This window comes from Vigna radiata, chromosome 7 (assembly GCF_000741045.1).
Source record: "Vigna radiata var. radiata cultivar VC1973A chromosome 7, Vradiata_ver6, whole genome shotgun sequence".
In the NCBI taxonomy this organism is placed as follows: Eukaryota; Viridiplantae; Streptophyta; class Magnoliopsida; order Fabales; family Fabaceae; genus Vigna; species Vigna radiata.
In genome coordinates this window covers 46,439,286-46,456,550 of record NC_028357.1, presented here as the reverse complement: position 1 = coordinate 46,456,550, position 17,265 = coordinate 46,439,286, and the positions used below count along the sequence as shown (strand labels likewise).

Here is a 17,265-nt window from a genome sequence, read left to right as displayed (position 1 = left end):
ATTTTTTTTTTACTTTTATTGATTTTTTTTTTGTAAAATGTTAATATTTTTCAAAATAATAAAAAATATTTTGTACAAATTTTAAAATTTATAATCATATTTCCAAAAATACTTTTAGCAACGTTAAGATTTTAATAGTTTTAGAAAATACTTTTGAAACCTATTTTCAAAAATACCAATTCGTCTTTAAGTTGCTGGATATTTATTATGCATTAAAATACTCTCTTTATTATTATTTTTTTAAATTGAAACCTTAAAAAAAATAAATCCTTAAAGTAATTGCAGAAATAATGTTTTTGTTTTTATAGTGAAAATAATTTGCTCAATACGTTATAAAAAAATCATGAAAAGGTGAGAAATTACTTAAATATTAATCTTCCTATATGATAATCCAAATCTTCAAAACTTAATAAATTTTGTACTGTAATCACTCATTTTAAAACATTCGTCTCAATTTAATATTCAATATATTACTAAATTAAAAAAAAAAGTTAAATATGTTTTTAGTCCCTATATTTTGAAACGATTTTGGTTTTAGTCTTTTTTTAAACTAAGGTATAATTTAGTCCTTAAATCTTAGAAAACTCTGGTTATAGTTCTTTTTACCAATTTTTTTTTTAACTTTATTTACTATTTGCATTTGGATTGTTTATACTGTTTAACACATTTTTATTCAATGTTAACTGATAAATACGTTTAAAATAACAAATAAAGTAAAAAAAAAAAATTTGTATAAAAAGGACTAAAATCAGAGTTTTTTAAAGTTAAAAGACTAAACTGTACCTTAATTTGAAAGAGGAACTCGCCACATATAGGGACTAAATACATATTTAACCCATTAAAAAATATTGAAATAAATTAAATTACTAACTTGCCTCTATTCATGTACCCTTCAAGAAAAAAAAAAATTAAAAAAGTAAGCAGGTCTTAATTTGTTTTCGGGAAGTGATTCACAACCAAAATTTAATGAATTTCATATTTATTTTCTGATGAAATTTATTCGTCGTAAAAATCATTATGATATTTCATATTTATAGCAATTGTTATTGTAGCGATGGATTTATCATTAAGGAAATTATAATTAAATAAATGAACTAGTTACAAATAATTGAATTACTAGATGAAAATAATTGAATTACTAGATGAAAAACTTTTAGTGATTTTAGGAGTCAATTATTATTAAAAAATTACAGATAAAATCATTATAATTTAAGTACAATGAATTAGGCAAAACGGCTGTTATTTAATTATAAATTATCGTATAAATAATTTTTTTATAGAAATTATTTTAAAGTCATATTTAAAATAAATTTTTAGTGTTTTCTTTTCTGAAATAATTTTTCTTTAATATTCAATCACACTTTTCTTTTCACCGATAACTTTGTAAAAGACATTCATTCCATCTGATTAAAATAAGACATGTTATTGAACAGGAAAATTACATATATTAAAATATATTTATTTATTTATTTGTAAAAATTTAACATGTAAATCAGTAATCACAGAAGGTTTTAGCAGAAGTGTTTAATATAAAAATTTAAGGATTGAGTTGAGCAGCGGAAGGGTTTTGGGTGCTGTTAGGGTGAGTGAGTGAAAATGGTAGAAACAATAAGAAAGACAATTACCAATAATTAAAGAAAATAGCAGTGGGAGTTTCAGAGTCCTTTGTGAAATTGCTTCTCTTCCTTCTCCGTGCAGTGCAGGTTTTGGGGGTAAACCGCTTTATGATAATTAAATTACAACATTATTATTATTGATTATTGATGGATGATGTTATTTATACATTGAAGTGAGTTTTTCAAATTTCTGCAAAAATGGAATCGGTGCCAAACGGGGAGGAACCCACTTCGTGGGATGAGCTATACAACATCAATTTGATGCCTTCCGAGTTGTTCTTCAAGTTCCGAAAAGAACTTCAGGGCATTCGAGTTGGTCTCAATATGGAGGTTCTTTTTCTGTTTCATCTTATCGCTACTCATTCTTTCCATACCCCAATTCATTTATAGCTCCCTCTTTTTATCATTTAACATTCTTTTTTATGTTTCATGTAAGTTGAGTTTTCGTTCCGACTAAACTGTCATTTTTGTGTTCCTAAGTTTGTGGGACTGTTATCTTAGTTTTTGAATTGAAGGATGTGAAAAAAAAAAGGAATTCCTTAGAAGTGTAGTTGGACAGTCAGTCACATTAGTTCAAAGTTCACAAAAACTTGTGACTAATGCGATAATATTAAGATATATTTAGATGAGAGTAATCAGTTAAATTTGGGGACTTATTTAACATCTAATAGACATATTTAACATACTAAGTTTTCCTCTTTTAGGGATAAAAATTAGACTGTACTTTTTCCATACATATTAGTAAAATGGACAGCTACATGCTGTGATGTTGTTTTATGGATCTTGAACTTTGAAGCGGTTGTTGTCCGAAACTTTGATATATTTTGATCTTTAGACTTTAAAAATATATTAATTAGAATAAATTTTTTTTACGTGTCAAACGAATTTCATATTAGTATTTGAATTATTTACTTTGATAGGTTTTCACTTCAATATTTACTGGGAAATGTATCAATGTTTCGGTGAGGGACGAATTCTAATTTCGCTTCATAATCTGAGACTAAAAACATTCTTAATCCTTGTTTTATTAATCATGTTTCATGAAGGATAATTTGGACAGAAAAACCTACAGGTGGTTATATATACTTATATGCAAAAGCTAGCAAAGAAAAGCTTAGCTGATATCACTTTTAAACCATAGGGAGAAAAACCTATTGTAATTTGTATGATTCCAAACCATGTGGTTTGTTTTAGTAGCAATTATATGTTTTTTTTTATCAAGATATTATTCTTCGTTGCTTAATTCTGCAGCTGTTGACTATTGCTTTTTATCCTGTGTACGTGGTTAAAACCATCTGTTGCAAGCATGCAATAAGTGTAAAAAAGAACACTAAAATTTGTTGGAGTAATGTTCTGTGAAGTTTAACTGTCTATGTACATACCTATGATGATTACAAGCCAACTAGAAGGTTAATGTTGTGGAGTTTTTGTGTACCAATCTATTATTTACATATGATGACTAGTTATTCAGGATATCCTGTTTTTTTTTTTTTGGGTGCAGTTCTACAATGCCCCAGTCAATGAATATCAAGCCAAGCTTGTATTGAAGCCTTTAACACCTGAATGGAAGTGGAAGATAATTTATGAACCCCTTCATCATGACGTTAGAGTTCTCTCAAAAAAGATCCCCATCACCAAATTTCTTAATCTTCAGGTCCGGTGGTGTCTATTTTTCATGGCTTGACAATTTATTGTGATAGTTACTGAAAATGTTTGAAAATAGTATTAAATGTGAGATTTTTCTTGTGCTTGTGTTTGTATATGTTGACCCCATTGTGTTCCATGCCATGATATGTTCTTGTCCCACTTCCTGTAAAAACTTCATTTGAAATTATTCAAACTGACATAAACAGTGCAGGTTGGTATAGGACACAATTTTCAAATGCATGCTACTGGTTGGAAATGGAAGCTTACCACATGTTTGGGTGGAGATGGTATATCCCGGATCCGAAATAAGACATCAGTTGGCTTGTTTCCTGGTTTTGACTTACGGTTTGGATGGAAGGCGGACTATGTTCTTCCTGAAATTACTGGGCAAGTTTTGTGATTTTGTCAGAATAATAGCTTTGAAACTAAAATACTTTTATCAGTGTTTAGAAAGTATACCCTGATAAATTATTTTGGGATGAGCTGTGGTATCACATTTTTTTTTTATTTCTTATTCTTTTTAGTTACTTGTTATCCAAGTTTTATTTCATGAATGACTGATTAATTTATATTTTAAACCTTAACAGGGCTCTGGGTACTGATGAACCATTGTTCAACATGCACTCGGGACGACTACAAGCCTCGCTAGATAGAGTTGAGGCCATCTTGACCCACAGTGATGATGCATGATTTGGTATAGAAGATAATGTTAATGAGGTATAGTATGACCGACCCCATTCCCTTTTGAAAGAAGTTCCAAGTAGTGGTTGAAGACAATAACACCAGCAAACAGGATAAAGGAATAAATGCATGCTAAAAGTTGAAAATAGCATTCCTTTACTCAACAATTTGATTACTCTTTCAATTTGTCAAGATTAAGATCAGAAATATATACAACGATGTTTTTATGTGCAATGGGTTTTAACATAATCTATGCATTATTTTATACTGTGGACATTGAATCTCAATTGTAGTTGAGAGGAAAAAAAGAAATACATATTGTTATTAAGAATTAGACCTTTTTTCCAAGATTCTGCAGATCACGCCGTTGCTGTACTCTTTTCTTTAGAACATTAATATAAAATTGCACAGAACACTCTTTTTGTAATGAAAAATTGAATTGGTTGTTTAGATATTAGCAATATTAAATAGCTTCATGATAATTAGCTCAACACTAGTTGTTACATGAAATTGACAGCTTTCCTGATCCTAGTATAGTTTCTGCAGTGTGCAAGTCCAATTTTGAAATGTTGCCTACCTGCTTGTAATGCATACAAGTCTCAAAAGTGGAGTCAAGATGAAGCTGAGAAAGTTTTTTGTAAATCGTGACATGGCCCCCATTTAAAAGTAATGGAGCGTCTGATACTCTGAGAAAACTACTCGTGTACTCAAAGGGACTATTTTGCCTTGTGCATACATTATTTTTACTTGCTTTTCCATTGCAATAATTTGTACATGTGCCTGTAATTTATAGCTGTTTCGGATCCAAATTTAAGATGTTGCAAATTTCTTGATTGCTCCCCTAAATATCCCTGTTCTACCAGACAGAAGAAGAATGTGGAAATTTGAGTGTGGAATATTCAATTGTCATTTGCTCTCTAACCTCAGTAGCAAAAGAACCTGGTTTAACAGTATTGAAAATTTAATACTCCCATACCTGTAAAAGCGAATACTGTATACGGAGTCCATACAAATAAATCCCCCCTTTTTTTTGTTGCAATGGAACCTTATTTTTAAGCTGATAGTTGAAGTTAATATTTGTCGCATGGTGGGATATTTTCTAGATCATCAATATATTATCAAATTCGTATCACGAGATCATGGATTTTACTGTTGTATATGCTGAAAGGGGGTACTTTCCGTGATACTGATCCGCGTCAGCGGGTATTTGCAATGTTTACGTTATTGTCACATTTATAGTGTACTACTACACTACCAGTTACGTTTGTAAAGTAGCTCCATCAATGATTCATAATCATAGGTCTTTCTAATTCAGGACAGGTTTGAATGCCTGTGGAGGGAATATAACACTGTCCAAGAACCAGTAAAAAAAAGTGGGGTCTCCCTTGTGCTAGCCGTTATACCAATCCTTAACGGCACCTTTCACCCCCTTATAAATTCAAACCCTCCTCCCCTCTCTTCAAAAACCAAAGCAAACAAACAAGTCTGAAGAAATCAACCAACCAAAGCAAAAATGGCTTCCTCCAAGCTCAGAAAGACATGTTCTTTCACAAACCTTCTCCTTAGCTTTTTGAATTTCTCTCTCTTCATCCTCTCAGCATCCTCATTTGCACCCACAATTCTCCTCAAGATGCCCCCAACCTCTTTTGGCTTGGCTCTCCTTATGGTCTCTGGCATATCAGTTCTCTCATCTTTTGTGGGCTTCTACTCCCAGCTCACACACTTGTGTTTCCTTACCCACATTTCACTTCTACTAGCCTCCTTAATAGGACAAGTGTTGAGCATATTGGCCTTGTTCACAAAAGAGAAAGCAAGCATGTCCATGCTGAAGTCACCAAGGGACCCCAAAGAAGCCAAACTTTTGGTGAGGGTGGAATGTGGGGCCTTGATGGCAATGTGCATGTTGCAGTGTGTGGTGTTGATGCTGAGTTGTGCAGTGCATAGCTGTTGGGTGAAGGATTATAAGGAACTGAATGCAGAGAAAGAGGCCTCAGCAAGGAAGAGGAGTAGAAGGATTGCTGAAGTGCAGGAGGAGTCCATGGCTAATGCAACCAAGATGGCAGAGATTAAAGCTAAAGAATTGGATGAGAAAATGAAAAACAATTATGGGAAATGGGTGAAGACTGATTTTGAACCATGAGACTGAGGTTTTTCAACATTTTGCTCTGTCTTCCTTCCTTCTACCTTGTACTATTAGTGTAGATATTTGCATTATTGTTTATTTATTTGTTGGTGTTGATTGTTTAGGGTCACTATAAAGGTGGCCATTGAATTTGAATGTTGTGAGCATTCAAGGTAGGAGTAGTCTTTTTTACTCAACTAGTGTGTGCCTCGCACTTGTTTTTCATGTATAATTTATCCACCTATTTTATTTTATATACGATTTAAACAAAAAAAAACTAATAATTTAAATTATAAAATAAGCTTAAATAAAAAATATCATATCTATGGATTAAATTACATATACATCTTCTATCTTCTTTTTTTCTGTCTAGATAAATATATTCCAGTTACTCTTTCTGCTGGATAAATAATCGTTTTACCCCTTTCATATGTGTGAATATCCGTTATGCAAGTATTCGCATTTTTTTACTTTAAATATTTACACATATATTTATACTCGCAAGTATTTAAAATATATATATATATATATATATATATATATATATATATATATATATATATATATATATATATATTAATAAGTGTTGATAAAACTAATTTATTATACTGGTTTTAAAAAATTAAGTTTGAAACGAAAATTATTAACAACACTCTATAATTTTGATCATTTACTTCTTTACTGCTCATGGACTATATTTTATTTTCTAAGTGGCAAATAATTAAATAATGTTCAACTGAAAATTATGTTTTTCTTTTTCTACATGGGATAAATTCAAGTTGGGTTAAACTTAATTTTTATGGAATTATATTAGATATATGGTGTTAAATTTTTTTTTAGTATAAGTTCTTTAGCTATTAAATTTTAATTGAACTAACATTATCATCATATAAAAGAAGATGAAACCCTATACAGCGTACCAAACTCACGAAAAAAAAACAAATCAAATTTCTAGAAAATGATAAAAGAATAACTTACTCTAATATTTCAATTGGCTGAATGTGTAGAATTATCCGCCGGGAACTCAAAAGTGATCTTTGATTGAAATATAAGATATGAATTAGCAAAAATTAGATAAAAATAAAAGGAAATACAAAAAAGAGTGATTAATCATATTTCCATCTAAATTTTATATAATCAAAACTTATTTATAGGTTAGTCTTCCTATTAATATTATTAATATACCTATATTATTTTATTAAGCTTTCTCTAATTTTATAATTATCCATTTATTATGTCTTCACGGTTGAATATATAATTTACAATATTTAATTTAAAATTATAAATTGTACAAAATTTGTGTTATAAAACATGTGCTTTTATATAGATATTACAAAAGTTTCACTTTTTGACTTGTAGTTATAACGTGCAGTTGGAAGTTGCTTCGCTAAAGGTTGTTGCTTCTCTTCCTAAGAATCGAGATTTCATCTTCTTTTTTGTGGATTGTTAATACGATCTCAATGGATCACAAAGTACATAATTTTCCACAAGACATGGTCTTTTGGGCTAGTAACTTTACACATCCAAACTCTGAATAAAAGATCAATGTATGTTCTAAAGAGTATATAATACATTCTTATCAGTTCTCTCTTTTATCCAATAGTTCTTCTAGAGCTCTTCTTTTCTTTTACAAAATTCATCTTGAGCTATTTCCTTTTTGTCCCTTTGTTCTGTCTCTTTTTTTTTTTCACAAACGTTAGGTTTATTTATTGAACATACTTGCTAGTTTTGGTATTTTCAAAATTTTCTTATTATATTATTGGGACTTGAGTAATACATCACAAATAAATCTTTAAAGAAAGTTAATTTATACGTCTATGAAAATTATTGTTCGTGGTTTCTGTCATTTTTTTTATAACAATCTTAAGAACTTGCAGATGACATCAATTGAGGTCTTTTTTGGTCAGAACTTTTGGCATTGACAAGAGTGTGTATTTACCAAGACATCTACAAAGTTGTTATCGCTCTTTCATCTCCAAAATTCGACTTCAGTCTCCTTTCAAATTAAAAACAAGTTGAAAATTAGATTCATGCAAACAAAGTATAACGACATTACTTGGTGCATTTTCTAATGATTTATTCGATGTGTATTGTTTCTATAAGGAAAAAAAGATATTTGGAATTCAATGATTCTCAAATACACTACTAAATATGTCGTCAGAAAAAAGTTCGACATTAGGAACTACTATCATTGGGAAATGATTGGAGACAAGGATATAAAATCTCAAATCAATAAGTACCACAAGTTGCTTGAAGATATCAAAGTTGAGAATATTCTTCTGCCTAATTAGTTTGTCTTACAACTTTTTGATCAAGAAATTACCGTCATCTTGGACTTATTACAAACAAGAGTTGAAATACAGACATAAGTAGATGTCACTTCTAGAGTTCATCATACACACAATTATTGAGGATACTAATAGAAAAGAGAGTGTTACTGCATAAACAAATATGATAGACAAACTTGATCAAAAAAAGAAAAATATTTTCAAAAATCTCGTCCAAACGGATGTTGTTGCAATCATTTCACAAATAAATTCGATGACCAATGCGAGAAAGTGGGTGGTAGAGACATATTTATAAAAATAATTATCTTTATCTCTAATACTAGTGTTGTGGATGAAGAAAAACATGTTTACATTTCAGGACAATTAAAAAAATAAAAAGTTCTTCTCAAACTTACTTTTAAAAAATGATACATATATCATTAATCAGAATTAATTTAATTTTTGTAACGTTATTGGAAGAAGTGAGAGTTAAAGTATGTTAGGAGTTTAACAAGATTGTTTTTCTTTTTACAACAATTTTTTCCTGCAAACTCTTTTTTTGTTCTTCTTCTTACTCCTTGTTATATGCTATGTTTATATAGGATAGAATTTTTATTTATTGTTGTGCATAAACTCTTATATTTTTATTATTTAAGTAACTTCTTTTTAAAATTAAAATAACTAATTACAATGAAAAACAAATAGCTTATAAGAAAAAAATATCTGTAACACATAACATTAATAAAGGAGTATTCTTTTAATGACTCATGGTGAACATTAGAGACAAAAAGGAGATCTGTGATTGGAACTCCATGGTTGACCTATTAGATTTAGCTGAATTTCACATCATTTAGAAAAGAAAAGCTGATAAAATATAAATTCTCAAACAATTATTGGTTTCCACTTGTTTACTGATGTTACCGAGAAACTCAACAATACAGGTTTTTGAGGTTGATTAGTAGTTTATTTTCATTTATTTGCAAAGAAATAAAGTTATAGCATTTCAATTTGTTTCCATTTACAATTTAGATTTTAATAAATTGAAGCTTGAACTACCTACCTGACAGCTGATTTAGTTTGTATGCCATTTAGCAATTTTTTAACTAATTTAGTTCTAATGCTATATTATATTCATTGTGGTATATAACTTTTGTTGATTATTAATTTTTAATTAAACTAACTTTGTCATTATTAGGAAGAACATGTTGTATCTACTTTCCTGAATATCAAGCATCCACTATGATATTATAAGTTATTTCACAAAATATTAATTAGGATGTTAATATGGTTAATTCTTAAAAGTTCAAATTCATATCCTTTATAACCATGAAAAAAAAGGTGTGAACCTTTGATAATCGAAATAATAATTTTATTATGCATTATAATATTAAATTATCTAATTAGAATAAACAAGTATAATAAAATACAGAAATGGAAACCCTTTAAAAAAATTTACAAAGTTATAAAAAAACAGGTAACTGTCAATTGAATAACAAAAAAAAGGTAACAACCATTCTTCTTACTCGAAAAAATAAAAAAGTTATATGAGAAAAATAAGTGAGTTTGAAGAAATGATCCCTTTTTCTTTTTAAATACTCTTTTCACTCCTTCCAATTCAGAACAGTTTCTTCTTACAAACAATCATGCATTCTGTTTCTTCCACAATTCACCTTTCATTCTTCCACAATTCTGTTTCTTCCAAATGCCCAAGAACTGCGTCATCTCTCTCCATGTTACTTTCTTTTTCTTCATTATCAAACATTTTCTTTGCTTCAATGTATGATCTTGCTCATTGTTGTTTTCTGTCGGCCATAGGGATTCTGATTTCTTGAAGAAAGATGCTTCGCTGCAGCTTTTGAGTCTAAAGCCCCATCTCCCCAGACAAAAAACTGCGACTTTCTGCCATCTCAACTTTGGGCGGAAGCAACCTTCGCCAGAAGAATTGGGTCCACATGAAAGCTTGGAGTTTAGGAATTTCATTGTAAGAGAGGCCTTTCTTAATGAAGAGTTTTGGGTAAGATTTTTTTCTTTTTTCTTTTCTTTTTTCTTTCTTTTCTTTTAATCTTTTATATTTTTGTTTACCTATATTTATTCTGTTTAAGAGTATTTACTTTTGTTGCTACTAATGCAGATAGCAGCTGCGCTAAGGGCAGAACATAAGATGGAAAATAAATCAAGGTCTGACACTCAAAATGCATTAGTTTTGTGTTTTTTTTTACATGATCAATGATAATATAGTGATAGAGATTCTAGAAAAGGTTTTGGAACGTGCAATTTTTATAGTAAATGAATCGACATTTGGATTTCTTCTTCTTTTAATGAATAGTAACGCTTTGATTGACAAATGGATGAAAAGTTGCATGCTGCTATGTATAATATTGTAGTTATTTTTTATCCAGATATAACCACTATGAGAAGAGGCTACACACTATCGAGGTAAGAGTTTATGCTAATAACTCTATGTACTGTGTGTTTTGGAGTGTTCCTGAAATAAAATCTTAACAAGAATTACCTTTGGATAGGAATATGATAAGATAAAGAAGCAGTGCAGAGAGCCACAACCCGGCCATAGCTCCACATGCATCATCGCGGTATAAGCATTCTTGTTGGTTTATTTGATGAAGCATCTTTCTTTTCTTTCCCTTACGATGTGTGCTGTCAAGTTATCAGGTGAAAAAGCAAGTAAAGGATGTAACACGAATAGTCCTACGAAGTGTCGTAGGAACCCTTGATTTGAATATCAGATGTTTGCAGTTTGGGCAGAGCTATCCTAGAGTAAGATATTATGTTTATCACTATTTATTGTTTTATCTTTGACTCCTTTTCTAACTGACAATTTGTGCAGGAAAGGGTGTATGCTACTGGTTTTCAAGTCAAGGAAAGATCATCAAGCAGATACGGTTATATTGCAAACGTGTGTGTTACTAAATCATATCGCCGCAAGGGTATTGCAAGCACCATGTTGTCTTTTGCTGTGAAATATGCAAAATCTAGAGGTAATATAATGTGAACATTATGTGAGAGAAACTTTTATACGCTAATACGAAGGGTTGTGAAGAACTGGTTATGCATGCAGGTGTGAATAGTGTTTATGCGCATGTAAATAGAAATGATGGCCCTGCATTGGCATTGTTCCAAAAGTTGGGGTTTGAGGTAATGCAACTGTTTGTTGTTCATGTTGTTAAACTTTAAATAATGAATTTGTATAGTTCTTCATATAATACATGCAACTGTCTGTTAATTTTTGTACAGGTACTTGACATTGCAAACCCCTTGTTGATTACGTGTAATTTGTACTTGCTTGGCTTACAGATATAAAGGACCAAAGATATTTTGGTCTGCTACCATTGGATATTTTACAATTTTATATTTTCTTAAACACTAGCATGTATACATTACAGTTTCAACAACTATTTTTCATTCAAAGATTACAGGATTCAAACTGATACTGTGATTAATATAAATACATGTACATAACATGTTAAAGCAACTTTCACTGTTTCTGTTTTTTCTCACATTTCCTTCTCTCTTTTTTTCTTGAAGAAATGTTATGCTTTTTTAGCGTGTCTCTTCTTTTTAAGTTTATGTAATCCATTAACATTATTGTCTTAAACAGTGTTATCAGAAAGAAAAATAACAACTTATCAAATTATTTCACTTTCATAGTGGGTTTAAATGAGTGTCGTAAAATTAACTTTTTGATGATACTAATTTTATAATATTAACTTTTGATAATTCTAGTTTTATAATATTACGTTTGAAACAAAAATTAACAGAAAATTTTGATTTACGGTTTGAAGCTCACAGGCTATATTTTGTTTTCTATGTTAAATGTTTTTTACTATAATTTCAAAGTTTTTTTTGTTATATTTTTATGTAATCTAAAAAGAATAAAATTTATTATCTGATACTTAAATATATAATACTTTAAAAATGCATATTTAATTAATAAATAAAATAGTATTATTATTTAATAAATTAGATCTCAAGTTTATATTAAGAAACTTCACATAGCCCATGAATTTGAATTCCATTAAGTTTAATTTAGCTCAATATATTTGAGTTATTGGAGTGGACATAGCAAAATAAATTAGAATTTTATTTATACTTAAAATTTTAATCTCAATTCAACTTGTAAATTTAAATCCGGATCTAAGATTATTTCCAGAATAAAAACACATTATCATGGGTTCACTAAATTACGAGGAAATTCTCATCTGACTGCAATTTTTTTAGCCCGTACCGAAATATATAATTTATTTTCTCTCTCTATTACGTAAAAAAAAAAAAAAAAAAAAAACATTGTAGTGTAGACAAACTGGGTTGAAGTTTTCTTCCTTTCAGGAAAAAAATATTATTACCTGTCTCAGTCAAATTTACATATCCACTGTACATAATGAATATGAATTGTCTGTATGTTTGGGATTGAATCCTTGCAACAACAATGGCATCAGTAAAACTAAAAGTAATCGGGCAACACTGTCTTCTTGCTTCTGGTTAGCACCACGTTGGCAGAAAGTTATGTCTGCTTTTACTAGAAATAACCATATGTTCCATTTTTAATTGTCATTTATATATCTAATCTACCGAGACTGGTGAATAACGCAAGGGACCTTCACAGGTATCAGGCATTCTGACATTTTGCAATAAAGGAGCCATCTTCAATCCTAGGATCTGAATCTCTGGGTTTGAGTGCCCATTGAGAAAAACATCTGTTACCTACAAAAAATATGTAACTTTTAAACCTTTTTCCTACAAAATCTAATTTCTTCATATAAAGACTTCTGATACGATAATGTTATATATATATAATTTTTTTTTCTATGATCAGCAGAGATTCATCATAGAAATGCCTTAAGTTCAATTCGATGAAACATATTTACCAGTGAGCATCCGAAAAGTTTAAGCAACCTCAGTGAGAAGCAGCTATCTACAATCAAACCCAACTCATTGTCTGTCAAATTTCGGCACCAAGACAGATCTAGAGTATGCAAATTTTTTGAATGACTAGCAAGAGATAAGGCTGTATGGTGCCCAACCTGAATTAAACCAAATGTGTCATACAGTCAGAAAATAAAACATTATAAATAAGGTTTTGTTTGTCATCACAACCAAAATGCTAATTGAAAACCAAATACAATATTAACAACGACCTTAATTCGTTAAGTAATATCCTAGTCTTGTTTTAGGAGAGATTGTTTTAAATAGTAATATTCCAAGAGTCAGTTGACTACTCGTTGGGAGACATTGTTTCATATGATTCCGTAAACCAGAAATATAATGGCCGATCATTTCACGGCAAGGAACTTCCATATTTTGTTCATAGTTTATCATATGAGTATTACTTTGTTAGTTATAAAATTCAATTTTGGAGAAAATAAATTGAAGTACACATTACATGTTGAAGTGTCTGCTTGAGTAAAACTATGACCAGCATAGAATAGATTGCACTCTGAACACATAATTGCCTAATTGTTTTAGGCTATACTGATAATAAATTAATCATTTTACGGGCACAGAGAAGCTTTTTATCAGGCTACTGATACAAGGGGCACGGTGTTTTAAGCGTGTAAGATATGAGTAAATCGAGGGAAAGTCAACAAGTAAATATACCAACGCACCTTCTTAATATTATTAAGTGAAAGTTCTGTTAAGGACCCTCCAGCAATCTCCAAAAATGCAGCAATTGCTTCATCACTAGTGGAGAAAAAAATGTGTTAAATTTCTTCACCGACAAGAATTTATGAGATCTCTTGATCACCACCATCCCAGTACACACCAATTGTATCATGCATAAATGGTGATATTAACAGATGCATAGAAGAATTTTCTCAAATCTCTTGATGACAAGGAACGTGTCATTCAGACCCATAAAAGAAAATACACCTGATATTCCAAATACTACAATCACTACCAAAACATGTGATCAAAGTGCTTAAATTAAACGCTTTTGAAATCAACCGTTTGAAATCTAACTCAGGTCTCGAAAGTCATCAGAGCAATATCCAAAAGAAATTGGAAATTATAGTTATTTAATTAACCACTGCTAGATAGAATTCATATTACCACAGGAACAAAGATAATCATCTTATTTAAAAGCTGTAACCTCCTCTAAAAGAGTCTATCTTGCAATGACCAGACAGATTACAGTAAACTTATAATGAGACAGGAAATATCAGAAACTAGCAAAAGCAATGAGCAAATGTATAAAGAGAAAGAGAAAATGGGAGTAAACAAAAAAGCACCTGAATGGATTACGGCAGAGCTTCAATGTATGGAGTACTCGACAGTTATTCGTAAGATATCCCATGGATAAATCCGTCAAGTTGTCCAAATACATAAGATCGAGTGCACACAACTTGGGACAGTGCTCGGCGATGACTTTTATTGATGCATTGGTTAATTTTCTACACATTAAGAAACATAAATAAACAAGAGTGAAAAATATGCAAAGAAAAACAGCAAGGAGATCAGAATTTGAGATTTCCTAGCAAACATAATTCCCAATTAGAAAGAACTCTTAAATTTATAAATAATGACGTTCTCAAAGAGTGACTAATACTTAACCAAAAGTCAGAAATAGTGATTAGTCAATGTTCAGAAAGTGATGAATGGTTAATCAAACTTCAACTGACTCAAGCACAAATGTCAGCAGATTCAGTAAAGAGTTCACGCAGCTCTTACCTACAGTCCTTTAAAACAAGCTCCTTCATGTTGTGACCACGTGCAGTGATGTAATCCCCGATAAATTCATCAGAGACAGTTTGAATTCCAGCCATTGACAACACTTCTAAATGTTCGAGTTTCTTCAATGCCGGCACAATTTGTGCAGCATCAATGGTTAGGCAATCATCAAGATATAACTCTTTCAGTAGGGATCCCAACGAATGCGCCAAAATATTGACACTGACAGATGAGAGAAGGGAGCACTGGCTCAAATTAATTGATCTTAGTGATGGGGCAGAAGAAACTAGCACATGCAACCCCTTGTCTGAAAGACGGCATGCACCACTGAGGGACAGATTAACTAGTCTCGGCAACCACCATGGTGACTGTCTCAGAGGACCAAATAATGCATAATCAGGTATACACCTTCCACACTGGTCAAGTTGCAGCACCTACACAGCAAGTAGATGTATAAACAGAATTCAGATCACCATGGAAGAAGTTGCTCGTCACATGCACAGAAAACAGGTAGAGCATGCAGATGAAAACTCAAACAAGGACCAACAGAAAACCTTGGAAAAATATACACACATAAAAATTAATAAACAAAAATGTAAACCACCCTGTTAAAAAAATTAACATTCTAAATAAAATTCAACACTCTATGTTAAAATTGACATATGCCTATCAAAATGATCCGAACAACATACGAACCTCCAATCTTCCAGTGTCACACGAACGAAAACATTCGGCGAACTGTTCCACCGTCAACCACGAGCAATCTCTCAGGCGAATCTCCGTCGGAGACCCGCTGAGAAGAAGTTCAAGAAAGTGACTATTCATTTTTCTCGAGTCACAGAGCAGTTTGCAAAGCTTGTGCCTCAACTCATCCGGTACACCCTCAAGGGAAACCATGGCATCAGCATTGTCCGCGAGAATTTTGAGACACAGTTCTTGCAAGGAGGGAACACAGACCCTCTTCTCCCCCTTTTGACTCTTAGCAACCCACGTCTCACGCCCCTTCTTTTTCGCCGCTCCCTCTTTGATCGCCTTCATCGAGATCGAAAACGGAGATGTGGAATCTTCGATTCCCTGAGGCGCAGCAGAAGACGACGGCCTTTCATCTGCGGTCTCCTCCGACGTGAATCGAGCATAGTGAGTGGCGCTTTCCTTCGCTATCTGTCGGAAACGCTCCATGTTCCGAATCCTCCTAAAATCATTCAGCGATAGATAAGGTGCACTAAAATCTCCAGGTTCCACGTCAAAGTTAACGTCGTTGTCGCCTGAATTCTGCGGAAAGACCGATTCAGCTTCACGGAGAGCCCTGGAGAGAAAATCGGAGTCAAACACCGGGCGCCTCCCCTGCCCTTCCACAACTTGAGTGTCTCCATTGGTAGCGGCGGCATGCGGCAGAGGCTGAGAGAGAGGAAAAGGAGAAGGAGTAGGGTTTTGAATTTGAAAGGCGGCGTGAAGATCAGCGCGAGGGAAGATGACATTGTCAATACGACCGCGTTTGAGGAGAATTGGTGCGTGGGAAGAATCACCCCCGGTGTCTAATCCCCTCTTGAGAGATGATTCCTTGGCATCGGAGGTGGATCCTTGGAGGTGATCGAGAGAGTGGAATTGGGGATTAGGTTCGAAAAAAGCATTGATGAGAGCGTCAATATCAGAATCGGAATCTCCTTCGAGGTTTGGAGGATTAGAATCTAGAATTGGATTGGTGTTGGTCATGGTTGGAGCAGTGGAAGAAGAAGAGGAAGGTGGTGGTGGTGGTGGATGTGGTGGTGATTGGTGGTGGTTGGGTGAGGGAGTGGGATTGAGGGGTTTAGGAGTTAGGGTAGCTTGGTTGAATGGTAGCATTGCGCACTTTGGTGAATGGAGAGAAAGAAGGTGGGGAATATAAAGGGTTGGTTGGTGGGCCTTTCCTTTGCATCAAATTGTGCAAAAAGAAAGAGGAGAGAGAGACTGAGAGATTAATAATATTGTATCGTGTCCATTGTTATGTCGGGGAACGATAGAGAATAGAAACTTCCCTCGTACTTCACCATGCTCTCTCTCTCTCTCTCTCTCTCTCTCTCTCTCTCTCTCTCTCTCTCTCTCTGCTTTCTTCCTTTCTTTCCCGCCACACTTCACCTCTTCTTATAGAGTGATGTTGGCAGAGCGTCACATTTGTGAGGCTGAGCACCACCAATTCTTATAGCTTGGTGGAAGAGTAGTGTTGAGTGACAGTTAATATGAAAGAACTTACGTTGAGCGATGAAAAGTT

At 32.3% G+C, this 17,265-nt stretch overlaps 4 protein-coding genes across 6 annotated transcripts; 3 read left to right on the top strand and 1 right to left on the bottom strand.

The window, feature by feature from the left end:
* Window positions 1-1,546: 1,546 nt before the first annotated feature.
* On the top strand, window positions 1,547-4,865 carry LOC106767447. 3 transcript variants are annotated; one of them, XM_022783970.1, is made up of 6 exons: window positions 1,547-1,703; window positions 1,791-1,946; window positions 3,118-3,270; window positions 3,475-3,650; window positions 3,851-3,980; window positions 4,491-4,865. In XM_022783970.1, the coding sequence occupies exons 2-5, from the start codon at window positions 1,815-1,817 to the stop codon at window positions 3,951-3,953; spliced, it is 564 nt and encodes a 187-aa protein (XP_022639691.1). In that variant the 5' UTR covers window positions 1,547-1,703; window positions 1,791-1,814; the 3' UTR covers window positions 3,954-3,980; window positions 4,491-4,865. The 3 variants fall into 3 exon arrangements, with proteins under 3 accessions (XP_022639691.1, XP_014507835.1, XP_014507834.1); XM_014652349.2 differs by having other exon boundaries at window positions 1,547-1,712; window positions 4,482-4,865; XM_014652348.2 differs by having other exon boundaries at window positions 1,548-1,712.
* A 275-nt stretch (window positions 4,866-5,140) lies between these two features.
* Window positions 5,141-6,320, top strand: LOC106767579. Its single transcript, XM_014652501.2, has one exon. The coding sequence runs from the start codon at window positions 5,458-5,460 to the stop codon at window positions 6,082-6,084; it is 627 nt and encodes a 208-aa protein (XP_014507987.1). The 5' UTR covers window positions 5,141-5,457; the 3' UTR covers window positions 6,085-6,320.
* A 3,573-nt stretch (window positions 6,321-9,893) lies between these two features.
* Window positions 9,894-11,814, top strand: LOC106766506. The gene is made up of 9 exons (XM_014651228.2): window positions 9,894-10,065; window positions 10,149-10,347; window positions 10,465-10,511; window positions 10,733-10,769; window positions 10,856-10,924; window positions 11,004-11,108; window positions 11,179-11,329; window positions 11,410-11,486; window positions 11,586-11,814. The coding sequence occupies exons 1-9, from the start codon at window positions 9,977-9,979 to the stop codon at window positions 11,649-11,651; spliced, it is 840 nt and encodes a 279-aa protein (XP_014506714.1). The 5' UTR covers window positions 9,894-9,976; the 3' UTR covers window positions 11,652-11,814.
* An 838-nt stretch (window positions 11,815-12,652) lies between these two features.
* On the bottom strand, window positions 12,653-17,064 carry LOC106769554. Its single transcript, XM_014655219.2, has 6 exons — window positions 15,714-17,064; window positions 15,018-15,451; window positions 14,579-14,740; window positions 13,955-14,030; window positions 13,217-13,372; window positions 12,653-13,052 (listed from the first exon to the last, which is right to left on the bottom strand). The coding sequence occupies exons 1-6, from the start codon at window positions 16,857-16,859 to the stop codon at window positions 12,912-12,914; spliced, it is 2,115 nt and encodes a 704-aa protein (XP_014510705.1). The 5' UTR covers window positions 16,860-17,064; the 3' UTR covers window positions 12,653-12,911.
* Window positions 17,065-17,265: the final 201 nt, after the last annotated feature.

Excerpts from the sequence above, each read along its gene's own strand:
- LOC106767579 (XM_014652501.2), top strand. The coding sequence starts at position 5,458 with ATGGCTTCCTCCAAGCTCAGAAAGACATGTTCTTTCACAAACCTTCTC.
- LOC106769554 (XM_014655219.2), bottom strand. The coding sequence starts at position 16,859 with ATGCTACCATTCAACCAAGCTACCCTAACTCCTAAACCCCTCAATCCC. Across the intron at positions 14,031-14,578 it reads CTCTGCCGTAATCCATTCAG|TGATGAAGCAATTGCTGCAT; the intron begins GTGCTTTTTTGT and ends TTTCTCCACTAG. Across the intron at positions 13,373-13,954 it reads CACTTAATAATATTAAGAAG|GTTGGGCACCATACAGCCTT; the intron begins GTGCGTTGGTAT and ends GGTTTAATTCAG.
- LOC106766506 (XM_014651228.2), top strand. The coding sequence starts at position 9,977 with ATGCATTCTGTTTCTTCCACAATTCACCTTTCATTCTTCCACAATTCT. Across the intron at positions 11,109-11,178 it reads TTGGGCAGAGCTATCCTAGA|GAAAGGGTGTATGCTACTGG; the intron begins GTAAGATATTAT and ends CAATTTGTGCAG. Across the intron at positions 11,487-11,585 it reads TCCAAAAGTTGGGGTTTGAG|GTACTTGACATTGCAAACCC; the intron begins GTAATGCAACTG and ends ATTTTTGTACAG.
- LOC106767447 (XM_022783970.1), top strand. The coding sequence starts at position 1,815 with ATGGAATCGGTGCCAAACGGGGAGGAACCCACTTCGTGGGATGAGCTA. Across the intron at positions 1,947-3,117 it reads GAGTTGGTCTCAATATGGAG|TTCTACAATGCCCCAGTCAA; the intron begins GTTCTTTTTCTG and ends TTTTGGGTGCAG. Across the intron at positions 3,651-3,850 it reads GTTCTTCCTGAAATTACTGG|GGCTCTGGGTACTGATGAAC; the intron begins GCAAGTTTTGTG and ends AAACCTTAACAG.